Below are 16,194 nucleotides of genomic sequence, written 5' to 3'. Positions count from 1 at the left end.
TATTTTTAATGTGTGCTTTTTCTCTGTACACTGTATTTATAATGAAAAGGCCTTCCTTGTCTAATCATCAGGAAAAATGCCTCAACTATCAACATTTTTTTAACCTCCTGACCTGAGCCCCCGAGGTTTATACCCCCCCTTGTGACAGGGAGGTTAACCAGCTCAACCAACCATGATTTAAAAAAAAAATTCAAAAAAACTGCTGCGCAGCCACCCTGGCAGATTTAATAGAACGCCAGGGTGGTTAAAAAAGACTTAAAATGTTGCAAATCATTTTAGGTTTCTTTTAAAGGTGTACTGTAGGGGTCGGGGAAAAAGAGTTGAACTTACATGGGGCTTCTAATGGTCCCCCGATGACGTTATGTGCCCGCGCAGCCACTCACTGATGCTCCGGTCTCGCCTCCGGTTCACTTTCAGAATTTGCGACTTTAAAGTCAGAAAACCACTGTGCCGCACACTCGCTCCTGCTGACGTAACCAGGAGTGTATTGCACAAGCCTATTATGGTCTGCGCCTGCGTAGTACGCTCCTGGTGACGTCAGCGGGAGCTGGGACACGGCTGCACAGGCGCAGTGGTTTTCTGACTTTAAAGTCGCAAATTCCGGAAGTGAACAAGAGACAGGGACCGGAGCATCGGCGAGTGGCCGCACGGCCAAAGGACATCTGCAGGGGACCATTAGAAGCCCCGGGTAAGGTCAACTCTTTTCCCCCCTACAGTAGTCCTTTAAGGTATAGAAAGATCCCCAAGTAAACTTGTAGACTTATCCCTCAAATACAGAGCAAAGCAGCTTGGTGTATGGTGTCTATTGCAGTAAGGTGTGTAAAGTTTTGTTAACTGGGAAATCCAAAATGATCCTTAATTAAGCCCATGGTCTAACATAGGAAGGTTATCTCTGAGCGTGTGGACTAAGGTCTAACAAAGGTAAAAATGGAAACAAGATCAAAGTATGCAAAACCTGCATGCATTTTCAAATACTGATGCAGAAAGGAGCCCAACTTTTATTTTTGCTGCATGCTTGGCCACATAAAGTATTTTTTGGGCTTTAAGACACTCTGGACTATAAGACCCACCTAGGTTTAGAGGACAAAAATCAGGGAAAAATATACTAAACCTTGTACATCTATAGTGCAAGGCAGTCTTGTGGACCCCCCCCCCCCCCAAGCAGTCTCTTAGATACTCTAAGCTACACTACACTAACCCCTCCTGCCCCCACTGTTATAAACTGTTATAATTACCTTTAGATCCGGCACCAGCAGCTTCTTACAGTTGCATCTCACAGACTGTGAGATAACTTGACTCTCAACACAACAAGCAGAGGGAGACAGACTAACCAGCAAGCTCATGGTGACCCAGAACTCATTGGAGTGTGTAAGGGACTACAATGGTCCTAAAAGCCCCCTTACTAAGATGTTAAGAAAAACTAAAGTTTGCTTTCTTAAAACAGAAAGTATTTGCGATAATTCAGGTTGGAGTGAGTTTGAGATGTCTCCCAAGGCATCACTGCTGAATATATTCACAGCAAGCAAGAGATAGACTTTTCTCAGGCTTCTTCAGTATTTAAGGAGTTTATTCACTACACAAATATACAGATATAGTTCATCATATCCTGGCAAAGTAGATCCGCATGTTTAAGGTCTTGGCATTACAGCTCTTGACTAACCTTCCTCCTGAATATTAGTCAGTTATCTTCTTTCTAGACTACGTTACTCTAGACTACCTATGTACAGCATACATTAGATCAGATTACATATACAATGGAAATACTTAGAGGTCCCAGTCAGCATCTAGGTAGCATGAAGTAGGAAGCAGAGCAGGAATCAGAGAGCGCTCTTTCAGCTCGTCCGCCTCTTTAATACCGACTAGGAAAGAGTTAAATGTGACCTCATCTTCGCCATCCCCCAGACCCGACTATTGGCTGAGCCCCCTCGTGGTGTCATAATACCCACCTACTCAATTAATATTTAATGATGCTTTTGCTTTACTTACTAGAATTTGGTATTTAGAAAACATGGTCTATGTTTACTGTTCTTGTGGTGTACATGTTGAGGTCAGTGTAGGCCTGTGGCCTTTCAGGAACATTTTCTCGGTATCTGCGTGCATCATCTGCTACACGCAGACACCGAGATGCTTCTGCCTGCATCACAAGAAACTCTATTTATTTTAAAGGCATACTCTGCGGACAAGCCTTTTACATAAAACTCAGGCCAAATAACTGAGGCCTACTTAAATTATAACACCCACCAGTTAAGCTACAATACACTAACCCCTGCTGCCCCCAACAGTTACACTGCACTACACTTCACAATACTACACACAACACTAGCCCCTGCTGCCCCCCCCTTCACTACACACTACTCTAAACCCTGCTGCCACCACCAGCTAAGCTACACTACACTAACCCCTGCTGCCCCCAACAGTTACACTGCACTACACTACACTATACTACACACAACACTAGCCCCTGCTGCCCCACCTACACTACACTAAACCCTGCTGCCCCCACTAGGTAAGCTACACTACACTGCACTAAACTACATTGCACTGTATTGCACTAACACCTGATTACTCTGTGATCCTGCTGTTGCGCTCCTCTCCCCCGATGATAGATGCATTCCTCTTCTCCTCCTGCAGCTGTGGATATAGCAGTACACCTGCTTTATACAGCTCCAGGTTCTCCGTTCCGCGTGTCCCCGGTACTTCCATATTACTTGTCCCTTGTAGTCCCTTACACACTCCAATGAGTTCTGGGTCACCATGAGCTTGCTGGTTAGTCTGTACCTCTCGGTGTTACAAGCCCTACTGCATAGAGCCAAATTAATCCATGCCATGCACTGATGAGGATCAAACAATCCGAAACAGTCTGTATGCATGTTGGATTATTATGGCTCTGTACAAATTAACAAGCTGACACATCCTTGCATTCCAGCAGTTCCGGAGGTGTGTTTAGCTTCTAAGGGTACAATGGTTAATTTGCATATATTCAGCAGTGATGCACTGGGAGACATCTCAAGCTCACTTCAACCTGAATTATCGCAAATTCTTTCTGTTTTAAGAAAGCAAACTTTTGTTTGTCCTGTTAATGTAACACCAGTCGCACATGCACACAGGACTAGTAATAAGGAAGTGTGGAGGACAAAAGGAACGGAGGACCCAGCCAGAACTGTATAGCGGGAGGCAGCCTCAGTGTACATGAGGAGAAGAGGAGCAAGTCTATCAGCAGGACCAGAGCACAGTGGCAGGATCAGATAAGTGTTTCCCTGCACACTTTGCACAACATTTAACCAAATCCTTTGACTATAAGATGCACCCCCTTTTTCTTCCCCAAGTTTTGGGGAAGAAAAAGTGTGTCTTGTATTCACAAAAATCCAGTAAGTATCTTGGTCATAGAGACTAGAGTAAAGCAATAGCATTCACAGAGAGCATAAGCCAGAGCTCAGCCCAGAAGAACCAGCTCTTCCAGTTTATAAAAATGTAGGAGAGAGAACCCAAAAAAATTTGTGACAATATTTTTTAAAAAAGACGAGGTATGGCACAGATCTCATAAGGTAAGGGGGCATTTGTGAACCCTAGAGCTGGGGTCAGATCCAGTTCAGCACCGGGAGGGGCATTGAAGGTGAACGTCTGGAGAAGCAATGTGAAAAACAGGAAGAGCTTCATCTTTCCCAGATTCTCTCCAATACAACCTCTCTTCCCTAGAGAGAACACAGACATTGATTAATTTACTAAGGAAACATATTGTTTCTTGTCTTAATGTATTTATTTATTTCAAGAAGAAAGCTTTACTGAAAGCATGAATCAAACAAAACTGTAATTTTTGGTTGGTACATTAAGTTACCTCGGGCACCACCAATCAGTAACCTCAATTAGTCTCTCATCAGCCTGGACATGCACACAGCTTTTTAGCAGATCGATGCAGACCATGGATGCTCGAAAGCAGTTAAGGAATTTATTGACTTCAATCAGAAATACAAGGTGAAGGTGTTCATGTTTTCAGCACACTTAGTTACAGCAGCAAAGCAAGAATATGAATACTATTGCAGATCTTGCTGTAGCGGCGTTGCGATCAGAAGTCAGCACTACTGGGGGCGCGTGGCCACCGCGCAAACCAGGACGGACACCTGAGAGCTTCTCTCTGCTCATCAGCCCTCATAAGCTACTCAAATCAGCGCTTTTCCTCCTCCAAACATGTCAGAGCTACCAGAGGACATGACTGTGGATGCAGAGGCAACAAAAAAGAGGAAGAAGGGAGTGCAGCGTCTACAAAAACTTACTGATTTCTTCACAGAGAAGACCACGCGGCAACTCCCTTCCTCCCAAGATGGCGTAGGTCACAATGCATTCAGCAACAAAGCCGTCAAACAAACTCCTCAGCATGGCAGCATGGACCACCTACAGAGCATTCCACAGACTCTCCTTCATCCTCCGATACCTCGCCGACACTCAGGAGCCCAGCAAAAGCCAGACAGAGAACGGATGGCACTGACGAGGAGGATCAGGTAAGCCTGAACACACACACAGGCTCTCTAACCACTTAACGACCGCCTAAAGCCGATAGGCGTCGGCGGGTCGTTAGTGGTATAGCATGGAAATGGCCGCTCGAGCGGCCTTTCCATGCCAGTTTACAGAGGGCCTCTCCATGAACAGCCGGAGAGCCGCTGATTGCGGCTCGCCGTCGAAATGTAAACACGATGGGAAGAAATCCCCGCTGTTTACATCATAAGGCGCTGCTGCGCAGCAGTGCCATAAGGCAGATCGGCGATCCCCGGCCTCTGATTGGCCGGGAATCGCCAGCATCTGATAGGCCAAAGCCTATCCTAGGATGCGCAGGACGGACTTCCTTCCTGCGCATTACAGAGCAAGAGGGAGAGGGAGGTAAGCGGAGGGAGGGCGGAAATGGCTGTGGAGGGGGGCTTTGAGGAGCTTCCCCCGCTACTCTGTAATAGCCGGCGGCGATCAGACCCCCCCAGCAGGACATCCCCCTAGAGGGGAAAAAAGGTAGGAAGTCTGATCGCCCGGCCACAATCCTGATCGATGCTGCGGGCTGTAGAGCCCACGCAGCACTGATCATTAGAAAACCCCCTGGTCCTAATCTCCCCAGCAACAGCAGCATTTGAATCCAGTGCTGGTCGTAATGAAAAAATGTACGCTTACGGATCATTACGCGTAATTTTACGCTATTACGCATTACGCAATTACGGTTACGGTGTAGGAAATTAACTACGGTTTATCACTGTAATTACGCGTTAACTTACGCAGTTACGCGTAAGAATACCGTAATGTAGGCGCTTACACTACGATGTTATGCGTAGTGCCGTAATACCCATTAATGCGTATTTTTTGACGCATACGGACGAGGTGTACGCAATAGCCGTCAATGTGACAGTTATTGCGTACATATCATTCGTATGCATCAAAACGTACGCTTATACTGAAGGGCGGGAGAAGATACTATTGGTTGCTTAGGATGTTGACTGATTGGCTACTCTTAGAAAAGGGGAGTTTTTACGTTAGTAATTACGCGTAAAATTACATGTAAGTGTTCGTAAAATTACGCATACGTAGCAATTACGGTAGAGAGTGTAATTACGATACCACTTAACTGCTTACACGTAAATAATTACGCGTAAGACCGTAAGTTACGCGTAAATTTACATTGAATAGGAATAGGTGAAAGAGTTAACTTTGCTGAAAACAAAATAGCTGAACTGACCTCTGCACACAATAACATGATTGATGTCTCCAACGAGCAGGCAGATGATATATGCTGGCTGAAAGAAAAAACTACGAACTTGGAAGATAGATGCCGGCGTAATAATTTAAAGTTCAGTGGCATTCCAGAACGAATTGCTCAAGATAGCCTCAAGAAATTACTACAGGATTTAGTCAAGGCAGCTCTTCCAGAAGTAGCTGGCCTAGATCTCACAATTGACAGAGCCCACCGCTTAGCTAAACCTTCACACTTGCCAGATGCTGTACCCAGAGACGTTATCACAAGATTTCTATTTTTTCATGTTAAGGACAATCTTCTGCAATATATGCGACTCCAAGAATCGCTTCCAGAGCCATTTAAAAATATCTTGATCTTCAATGATCTCTTGCAAAATACTCTTCAACGTAGAAAGGAATTGCAACCGATCACAAAAGCCCTGAAAGATAAGGGAATTATGTACAAATGGGGATTCCCCACCAAGCTCATTTTCACAATCAACAACAAACGCCTGATGATCTCCTCCCCACAAGATGGAATTAAACTCCTTGCCTCTTACAACATCTCAGTGTCACGTGAGTATTCAAAACCACGAGGCCCATCTCCCGCTTCTAAAGTCAGCATGGATTGGCGTACAGTGAAACGCTGAAGGCTGAGAGCTCGCTCTTAAGTTATGACCTTCTCCCTACCACTAGAGTGGTTAGCTCTCTTTCAAATTTTTCTTATTATCACACTTATGCTGTTTTGCTCTGCCCCATTGTACCCAGTAGGATACTGGACTACTATCCTACCTCATAATGCTGGTTATAGTTTTTGCCTTCATGTGTTTCCATATGTTCTATTTGTAGTTTTTACTCTTTTTGTTTTTACCTTTACCATGTTTCGCTGGCAAGACTGCCCATCAAGACCTGATCAACTCCTTGTCTGGTTATACCCATTAGCTCACTCCGCATATACACCATGTATTATTGCAATAACCCTTTTAAGTAATTTCTGCTTTACAGGTAGCGCTCCATTTTTACTGCTAAGATGACCCTAAAAATAACCTCAATTAACGCAAGAGGTCTCAATAGTGTGTTTAAACGCCGTATACTGTGGAGGGGGGCCTCTGATTCAGCCTGTGATATCATTTTCACACAAGAGACTCACCTGTTAGAGCGTGACACTAAATTTTGTAAACACCATAATTTCCCTACCATCCTCCATAGCACATTCTCCAAAAAAAAAAAAAAGGGGCGTAGCTATGGCTTCCATTGCAACCTATCTATCTCTCCCATTTCAACTTCCTTAGATCCTCAAGGAAGATATATTATTTTTGTAGGCCGTATTAATAACCAACTATACACATTAGTAAATATATACGCTCCAAACTCTGCTCAAAAGCGATTCCTTCAGTCTCTCTTGAATAAAATGAACGGGCTGAAACAGGGCCTCCTTCTAATAGGAGGAGATCTGAATGCAGGGTGACTAAACTGGACAACTCCTCCTCTTCACCCAAAAAACATGTTCTACTGCAATCTCTGTTACATTGGAATAACCTTTATGATTTGTGGCGCACATTTCATAGCTCAGAAACTGACTATTCCTATTTTTCAGCAGTCCATGGCTCCTATTCTCATCTGGACCTCTTCCTGAGCGATAGGGATGTCTTAATCTTGACGGAATCCATGGCAATTGGGGTAGCTTCCTGGTCTGACCACGCTCCCATATATGTACATATTAAACAGATTTCTAACACTGTACCTCCCAAACAATGGAAAGTGAATATTTCAGTCCTACTCAATCCTAAACACCAAGACATCATTAAAAAAAGAAATCTCAGAGTTCTTCCAAATAAACAACACTTCAGATTCAGGGATTAAACCTGCAACAATCTGGGCAGCACATAAAGCATACATACGAGGGCTCTTAATCAAACTGTCATCTAGACAGAAAAAGGAGAAACTAAAAGTGTACACTGACCTTTTACATAGCATCAAACTTAAAGAAAAAATTAACAAATCCAGCACAAACCCCCAAATTACAAGATAGCTATTTTTCCTCAGACTGCAGTTAAAAAATCTACTTAACGCGAATTATCATTTTAATTTTCCAAAATTAAACCTAACGCATTATGCACAAGGCAATAAATCAGGGAAATTAATGGCCAATTTAGTCAGATCCAAACTGGCCAAAAGTAGAATATCAGCTGTAATCCATCCCAATACGAGAGAACGTTTAACCCACCCCTGTAAAATCGCTGATGCCTATAGCGACTTCTATAGTCAGCTTTACAATCTCAAGAATGACCCCAGCACCCCCCAACCTTCAGACCTTCAGAACAGGACATAAACGCTTTTCTAGACTCCATAAACCTTCCACAAATTTCCCCAGAAAACTTACAAACATTAAATAAACCATTTACGGATATTGAAGTCAGTAAAGCAATCCAACTACTAAAACTCAACAAAGCCCCGGGCCCGGATGGTTTCAACAATGAATGTTACAAAAATTTCAGCTCAGAGCTAATACCAAATCTTACCCAACTATACAACTCTTTTGCTCAAAATTCCCATATCCCCCTGAATATCTAGAAGCGACTATCTCGCTGATACCTAAATCCGACAAAGATTGTGAGAACCCGGCGAATTACAGACCCATCTACCTGCTGAACGCAGACACCAAACTTCATGCCAAATTGTTAGCGGTAAGGCTAATGAAAATCACTCCTTCCCTACTGCTACCTGACCAGGTAGGATTTACTCTTGGTAGACAAGCCCTAGATGCGACCAGGCAAATGATCAACATTGTACGAATTGAGTTAGATCGAAGGCCTTCTTTGCTCCTAGCCTTGGATGCAGAGAAGGCCTTTGACAGGGTTCATTGGAGCTTTCTAAGGCATACTCTGAAAAAAATTTGGTTTCAAAGGCTTCATCCTATCTGCGATTCTTGCTCTTTACTCTGGACCGACAGCCAAAGTAAATGCGGCAGGATACTTATCTAAAAAATTTCACATATCAAACGGCACACGGCAGGGCTGCCCCCTATCCCCTATAATATTCTTGCTTTTAATGGAAACAATAGCCGAGAAAATCAGAACAAATCATGCTATTAAAGGCATAGAATTTAAAGGTACTACTCATCTAATAGGCCTTTTTGCAGATGATGTATTACTAGCATTCTCAGACCCAATTTTTTCTCTCACCCATATAATGCATGAATTAGAAGCATACTGTAAAGTATCATACTATAAACTCAACCAACATAAATCAGAATTACTGGGATTCAATATACCCACAAATACCAAACAACGAATTTTGGAAAATTGTACCTTGCCGTGGGTCAAACAGTCAATAAAATACCTAGGAATCAAACTTTCACAAAAGTCTTCTGATCTTTTTGTTCTGAACTACCTGCCCTTACTAGCCTCAATAAAAGAATGTAACTCTCTTGATAAACAGAGGTTCTCCTGGTCAGGGAGAATAGCAGCCCTAAAGATGTTCATTCTTCCAAAAATCTGTACATTTTTAGGACAGTTCCGATTACCCTAAAATTAAGCTTTCGAAGAGAACTCCAGAGTGTAATATCTAATTATATTTGGTCTGCAAAGAAACCAAGGGTCTCACAATCTTTCATGAGTCTACATAAACAGCAAGGGGGTATGGGACTCCCCTGCATTAAATCATACTACTATGCTTCTAACTTAGGAAACATCAGAGCCTGGTGGAACAACTCAGTAGATAAAAGATGGGTTGAGCTGGAAAGTTCAGTACTAAACTGTCATCCAAGAGACTTACTATTAGCCATTGCCAGCGGCCATAAATATACTGCTTTTCCCCACCCAACCATTCAGTCCTTACTTCAAGCTTGGGAATACTTCATCAAATACCCACCCAATGGACTAGATAGATCCAGACCCAGGATACCAATAAGTATGTTAAATATAATCTCTAAACAACTCGACTGCAAAAAACTTATTCATAAAAATATTCTCTATTTAGACCAACTACTTGAACAAGGTCAATTCCTCCCTGCTGCCACGATATGCACCAAGTACAATCTTCCTAACTCCCTTCTTCTGCCCCTTCATAGCACACGTCTAATATTTACACACAAAGTATTACCTCTTCCAGAACTGCCAACCTTGATTCTGACTATGTTGAATAGCAAGTTTCCAGTACAAGTAGCCATATCAACTTGGTACCAATCCATATCTCCAAACCCACATCCTCTCATAAATAAATATATACAGAAATGGTCCTTTGATCTCAAGCAAACCATCACAAGTTATCAGGTCCAAAAAGCAGTTCAATCATTAATATCATTATCTAAATGCAACTCCCACTGGGAACAACATCAAAAAATTCTCACCAGATGGTACTTGACCCCCAGTAAGATTGCTCATTTCTCTATTAACGCTGACCCTAAATGCTGGCGAAGTCAATTCAACGTAGGTTTACTTCTGCATATGTTATGGGACTGCACATACATTAGAAAGCTCTGGTCACAAATAGAATCATTAATCCAGTCTTTACTGGATTCCAATTTCAAACTTTAGCCCTATTATTAATAGATTTAAATACACTCCCACCTAACCTCCAACCTCTCATATGCCACCTACTCCAAGCTGGTTGCTTACACCATCATTCTGAGTCTTTACTGGATTCCAATTTCAAACTTTAGCCCTATTATTAATAGATTTAAATACACTCCCACCTAACCTCCAACCTCTCATATGCCACCTACTCCAAGCTGGTTGCTTACACCATCATTCTGTATTAGAAGTTTACTACATACTTATGTTGATGTATTTTATCAAGGTTTCTGTAACGATCGGTGTCAGCAAGAACACATTTTCTGATTATTGGTGATCTGCAGTATCACCAATAATACAGATGTTATACCTGATTATGTGGTGATCTGCAGAATCACCAATAATGCAAGTATAGCAAGACAAAGGACACCCAGGTGTAAGATAAGTGTTTGGTGCAACACAACAGTAAATATAGATAGAGATACCCACTATCCCAGAGGAGCTGGTAGAGGGAGGTATCTCTATAGAACACTGGAATCAGTACTCCAGCAGGCTGGAGACACAGATGAATTAGTGATCGGTTCACCCGAGGAGCGGGTGATGCACAGTAAGACAACGTATACTGATCACTCGTGGAGTGGGTGATTCTGTACTGCAGCAGGTGATCACCTGAGGGGCAGGAGATCCAGACTGTACTGTAGCTTCTGATCACCTGAGGAGCAGGTGATGAGGACAGTACCGTAGTAACTAGTCACCTGAGGAGCAGGTGATTAAGACTGTACTGCAGCTATCAACCTGAGGAGCGGGCGATTAAGACTGTACTGCAGCTATCAACCTGAGGAGCAGGTGATTAAGACTGTACTGCAGCTATCAACCTGAGGAGCAGGTGATTACTAAACTGAGAATCCCTCACCAGAACTAAGCTCACTGGTGAGGGTAGAAGAGTCAGACAAGCAGGATCGGCAACACACGGTCAGATACGGTACAAAGACAGAAGACTGAATCAGAGTGAGGTATAAGCTGAGTTGGCAGCAAGATCAGATAGGCATAAGCACAGAATCAGAAGATAGAAGAGTAGTCAAGGCTAGCAGTGGGTCATAACAAATAATACAATTCAATTAGTACTTTAAGCTATCAACAGAATCTGGCTAAGTGTGGATCCACAGCTCCTGCTGGTTCTAGCACACTTTCGGATCTGACTAAGGTCTGAGTGCTAACACGTAGCATTTGCAAAAGCAGACAAAGAGCAACTGACAGGCAGGTCCTATATATACTCAGAGTGCTCCACAGCGCCGTCCCAGTCACTCAGCCAATCCGAAGCACTACTGGAGTCAGCTGACCGGCTGATCAGCTGACTCCCCTTCTACTTGCATAAAGGTCCTGTCGCCTGGCGGCGCGCGCGTAGCCCTCAGTCTATGTGCAACAGTAGGGCTTAGTGTACAATTTACCTGTCAGTGTCGCCAGGAAGTCTTCTTCTCCACTTCACACAGTTACAGCATCTCCTCTCAGATGCCTCCAGCGATGCAGTACTGAGAGGCACCACCAGAGGGCAGCAGAGAGTAAATGCTGTGACTGTGTGTAGTGGAGGAGATTTTCTGAGCTTCCCGGAGATGATGCTGACTGGTAAGCTGCTCACACCACTCAGCATATGGGGAAGGGATGGCACTCGGGGGGGCTGAAACCTTTCTCTGCCTCTTTTTATCTTGGGTCAGGTGTGCCCCCCAACACACTCTTATAGCCGGTCATTGCTTCATTGTGATACGCAAGCCCTTTCACCGCGGCAAGGTAATGATCACGAAGGGTAATTGACACATGTACATGCCTTTTGTTTTGTTGTTTCACCCGCAGTGCAGCCAGAAAAATTAGGCAGGCATGTACACGCACCAGAAAAAAATTATTGTTTTTGTTAGTGGCCGTTGCTAGCAGCGGCCTTAAAAAATCAGGAATCCACCTGGAGTCCTTGACCCTGTTGTTGGTGGCGGAGAAGGCAGTCAAGCGGCCTTCAGGCAGAGATGCCGTAAGGGGACAGGCAGGCAGAGATGCTGTGTGTGGGGACTGACTTAGTCTTCGGGCAGGCCTGACCGTGCTTTGCAGACCAGGCATCCGTGGTCAGATGGTCCCTTGACCCAACGCTGTGTGCCATAGTCTGTGTCTGCCTCTGCCTGTTTTCTCCATATTGGGGGGGATGAAGTGAACGGTATGCACTGACTTGAATAATACCATGTGCAGTCACACAGGTGCAGTGAAAGGTATGCAGTGACTGCTTGTATAACAGTGTGCAGTCACAGAGATGCAGTGAACAGGTATGCAGTGACTGGTATATAAAACAGCGTGCGGTCACACAGGTGCAGTGAAAGGTATGCACGGACTGATATAAATACAATGTGCAGTTGTGACACACACAGGTGCAGTGAACAGGTATGCACGGACTGGTATCAATACAATGTGCTTGCTGTCACACACACAGGTGCAGTGAAAAGGTAGGCACTGAATGTGCTGGGCCTGGCACAGTATAGCAATTAGCAAGGGCCAGCTGTGACAGACAGGGCTGCATATGCAAGACAAGTGTCAGTTGGCCACACACACAAAAAAAACACACATCACAAGAACATTAGCTCTCAAAAGAGCTTTTTTGGGGTGCTTTTCAGCAACACATATCAGCAAGGAGCAAGCTAACAGATCTCCTCTCCTTACTATCACTTTCCCTATCTCTCCAATGTCTCTCCCTTCTCCCACTAAGACTGCAGCACACCGAGTGAGAACATGGCCGACTCTGCTGCCTTATATAAGGGGTGGGGCCTCCAGGAGGGAGTGCAGCCTGATTGGCTACCATGTGTCTGTTGACTGCGATATACAGGGTCAAAGTTTAGCCCAATGATGTAGTATAGGGGGTGGGTCATACTCGCATAAAGTTCGCGAACGATCGAACCTGCGATGTTCGCACAAATAAGTTCGCATGCGAACAGTTTGGGCCATCTCTACTTGGCTGCTGGTGCTCGCCCACTGTGGTCCACCACACCACACGCTTATGAACTATTCAAATAAGATGAGGGAGGCACTGTTGCTTGGCAAAATACCTTATATTGTACACAACAGTACACAAACATTTTTAAGCTTTTTGCTCTTCCTCAGATGTTCCTCCGGTGTTTCTCAGGGGTGCTGAGGAAGAGCGAGGGGCTCAAAAATGTTTGTGTACTTTTGTGTACAATATAAGATATATATTACCAAGCAAGATCGCCTCTCATGTCTTATTTATAAAAGCAAATACTTACCTAAGAAGAGGCAAGCCTCTGGATCCTCCATGCTGTCCTTTGGTCCTCAGCTTCTGCTCAGGATCCTCCTGCACATTGTGACCTCTCTGCTTTTCTTGCACGAGCATGACTTTGCTGCACCCATGCAAGGACAGCTGTTCCTGCTCAGTGGCATGGAGCCACTTGTACACAGGCAGGTGCAGAACACCAATGTTCATTCCGAGAAGTCCTTGTCATAATTCTTTGGGGAGTCCGTGCTTGGCAACTCGGGACTGGAGGATGACATGGTAAGATGGTATAGGATCCAAAAGTTACTCTTAAGGTGGCCACACACGATACAATAAAATGATCTGATTTTACAGTAATTCGATAAAAAACGATCGTATCTCTCGAAAAAATCAAAAGCTTTTTTTCATTTGACTGAAAAATACGATTCCCCGTTTTTTTTTCAATTTAAATCGATTCGCAATGCCAGATATTTCTCTTTCATTTCTACTAAAGATTGTATGGTGTGTGTTGGATCCTTAATTTATTAAATAGACTCTGTAACCTCAAAAACATCCCCTGGGGGGTACTCACCTCGGGTGGGGGAAGCCTCCGAATCCTAATGAGGCTTCCCACGCCGTCCTCTGTCCCACGGGGGTCTCGCTGCAGCCCTCCGAACAGCCGGCGACAGACCCGACTGTAGATTCAATATTTACCTTTGCTGGCTCCAGTGGGGGCGCTGTGGCTGCTTTCGGATCCGAACTAGACGGAAATACCCGATCTCAGTCGGGTCCGCTCTACTGCGCAGGCGCCGGAAACTTGCGCCTGCACAGTAGAGCGGACCCGACGGCGATCGGGTATTTCCGCCTACTTCGGAGCCGACAGCCGTCAGAGCGCCTGCGCAGGAGCCAGGAAGGTAAATATTACGTCGCGGCTGTACGGAGGGCTGCAGCGAGACCCCTGAGGGACGGAGGACGGCGTGGGAAGCCTCATTAGGATCCTGAGGCTTCCCCCACCCGAGGTGAGTACCCCCAGGGGACGTTTTGTCGTTACAGTTCCTCTTTAATATACACACCCTAGCAATTTTCTCTGAGTTTCCAATCATTTTATCATAATTGAGGAAAAAATTGAACATAGGTGTGTGGCAGTGGTACATTGGTCATATTTTTGAAATGTTACAATCAGTCAGAAAAATTGATTGCAATTCTTAAATTGAACAGATATTTAAAAAATTGTAAGGTGTGTGGTCACCTTTAGGTAAGTGTCTTTTCGTGCCCAGGGTTCGTCTTGAGTAGAATTTTAAGAAATGTTTTTCTACTTTTACCCCCATTTGTGGTAGCAGGATCTTTCTCACTGGAATACACTCATTGCTGTATGCTCCACTCGTGCATGCAATGACGAGTGTGTGTGGGAAAGACACCATCTTGAATCTACAAGCTTGAATTGAATCTAATCTGATATATGGATGGATGTCCTTTGAGAAGAGTGAACAATACTGGTAGCGCTGAGGTTTTTGCACACTTATACTGATCATGTTTCAACAAGACGAATCAGCATCAACAATCGCCTTCCTCTAACACATGCACACATTACCCAGTGAGAATGGGATAAAGGCTTCATTCTTCTTGAAATTCCCTTCTGAGTCCAGGAAATGTTCTGGGTAAAACTCATCTGGCTTTTGAAAGAAAGCTTTATCCCTGAGGACAGAGGACAGCAATGGGATAACCATGGTGCCCTGTGGAAAAAAAATGAATAGCTTATGAATTATATGATAGCAGATAGCATAATAAATTATTCTAAATTATCCTGATTTCAAAGTCAGAAAACATTTTTTCTATCACATTTCTGGGCCCATCCATCAATAGGCAATGCCACCTCAGCTCTGACTGGTCACACGACAAACCCATCCCACAAGAAGATGAAGTCCACTGAGTGCCTGGACCCCTGAAGAGCCCTCTTCCAGCAACTAGGAGAGGAAAACCCTCCCATGGGGTTAATCTCTAGGGAACCACAACAGGGGGGACAGACACCAAAGCCCCCCCTCCCCCAACTCAAATCCGCTTTGGAAAGGGGATGCAACCCAGTTGGGCAGAATGACCATCTCCTCTGAGAGGCTCTAATCCACTAGAATCCAAAATGACAACTTGAGCATAATCTAGGTTATTCTAAATAACACTGCTGTCCATAGGAACTGCAAAGTAGCCAACGACCACCTTGGTAAGTAGCCATCTGCTACCAGAAAAAAGCCAACACGTCTTAAATCTATATATTGCTGTATATTAGTGTGCAACCCGTCCAGTGATGTTTAGCATAGCAACCTTCTGCCCCAGAGAACTCTGGGAGAATAAGTGTCCCTGCTCACAACAGACAACAAACATTCCACAGCAATTCTCCTTGCCAGCAGTAAAGATGCCGAAATCTCTGATGTATTTTAAGCAAATCAGTGAAGTTTGCAATGCACAGATTTAGATACTTATCTCGGGAATGGGAAGCATCCCCAGAGCCTTTCCCTGTTCTCCATCAGAGTAGTGATGAGCACAAATTGAGGATAATCGTAATTTCACATCGTAATTCACAAATATACAACATTTTAATGTTAAATTTTGAGAAAATTTGTAATTAATTTACCATGTAAATGTAATCTATCCATAATATTGCAGAATTACATAAAATTTTATTTCATGCCGACTTTGGTGGTTAATAGCAAAGCCCCCATACATGATATCATCACCAAAATT

The 16,194-nt window shown here is 44.0% G+C and overlaps 1 protein-coding gene across 1 annotated transcript in view; it reads right to left on the bottom strand.

Annotated features, from left to right (window-relative positions):
* Window positions 1–3,441: 3,441 nt before the first annotated feature.
* LOC137571256 (cytochrome P450 2K1-like) overlaps window positions 3,442–16,194 on the bottom strand; it is a 62,270-nt gene continuing 49,517 nt past the window's right edge. Inside the window, exons 9-10 of the mRNA XM_068280132.1 lie at window positions 15,050–15,191; window positions 3,442–3,692 (exon numbers count right to left, since the gene is read on the bottom strand). Coding sequence (XP_068136233.1) covers window positions 3,511–3,692; window positions 15,050–15,191 — 324 coding nt within the window. The 3' untranslated portion in view covers window positions 3,442–3,510. The remainder of the gene's footprint in view (window positions 3,693–15,049; window positions 15,192–16,194) is intronic.

Source organism: Hyperolius riggenbachi, chromosome 4, assembly GCF_040937935.1.
Source record: "Hyperolius riggenbachi isolate aHypRig1 chromosome 4, aHypRig1.pri, whole genome shotgun sequence".
In the NCBI taxonomy this organism is placed as follows: Eukaryota; Metazoa; Chordata; class Amphibia; order Anura; family Hyperoliidae; genus Hyperolius; species Hyperolius riggenbachi.
Note: the sequence above shows the minus strand (reverse complement) of the source record. Positions and strands in the feature narration are given on the sequence as shown.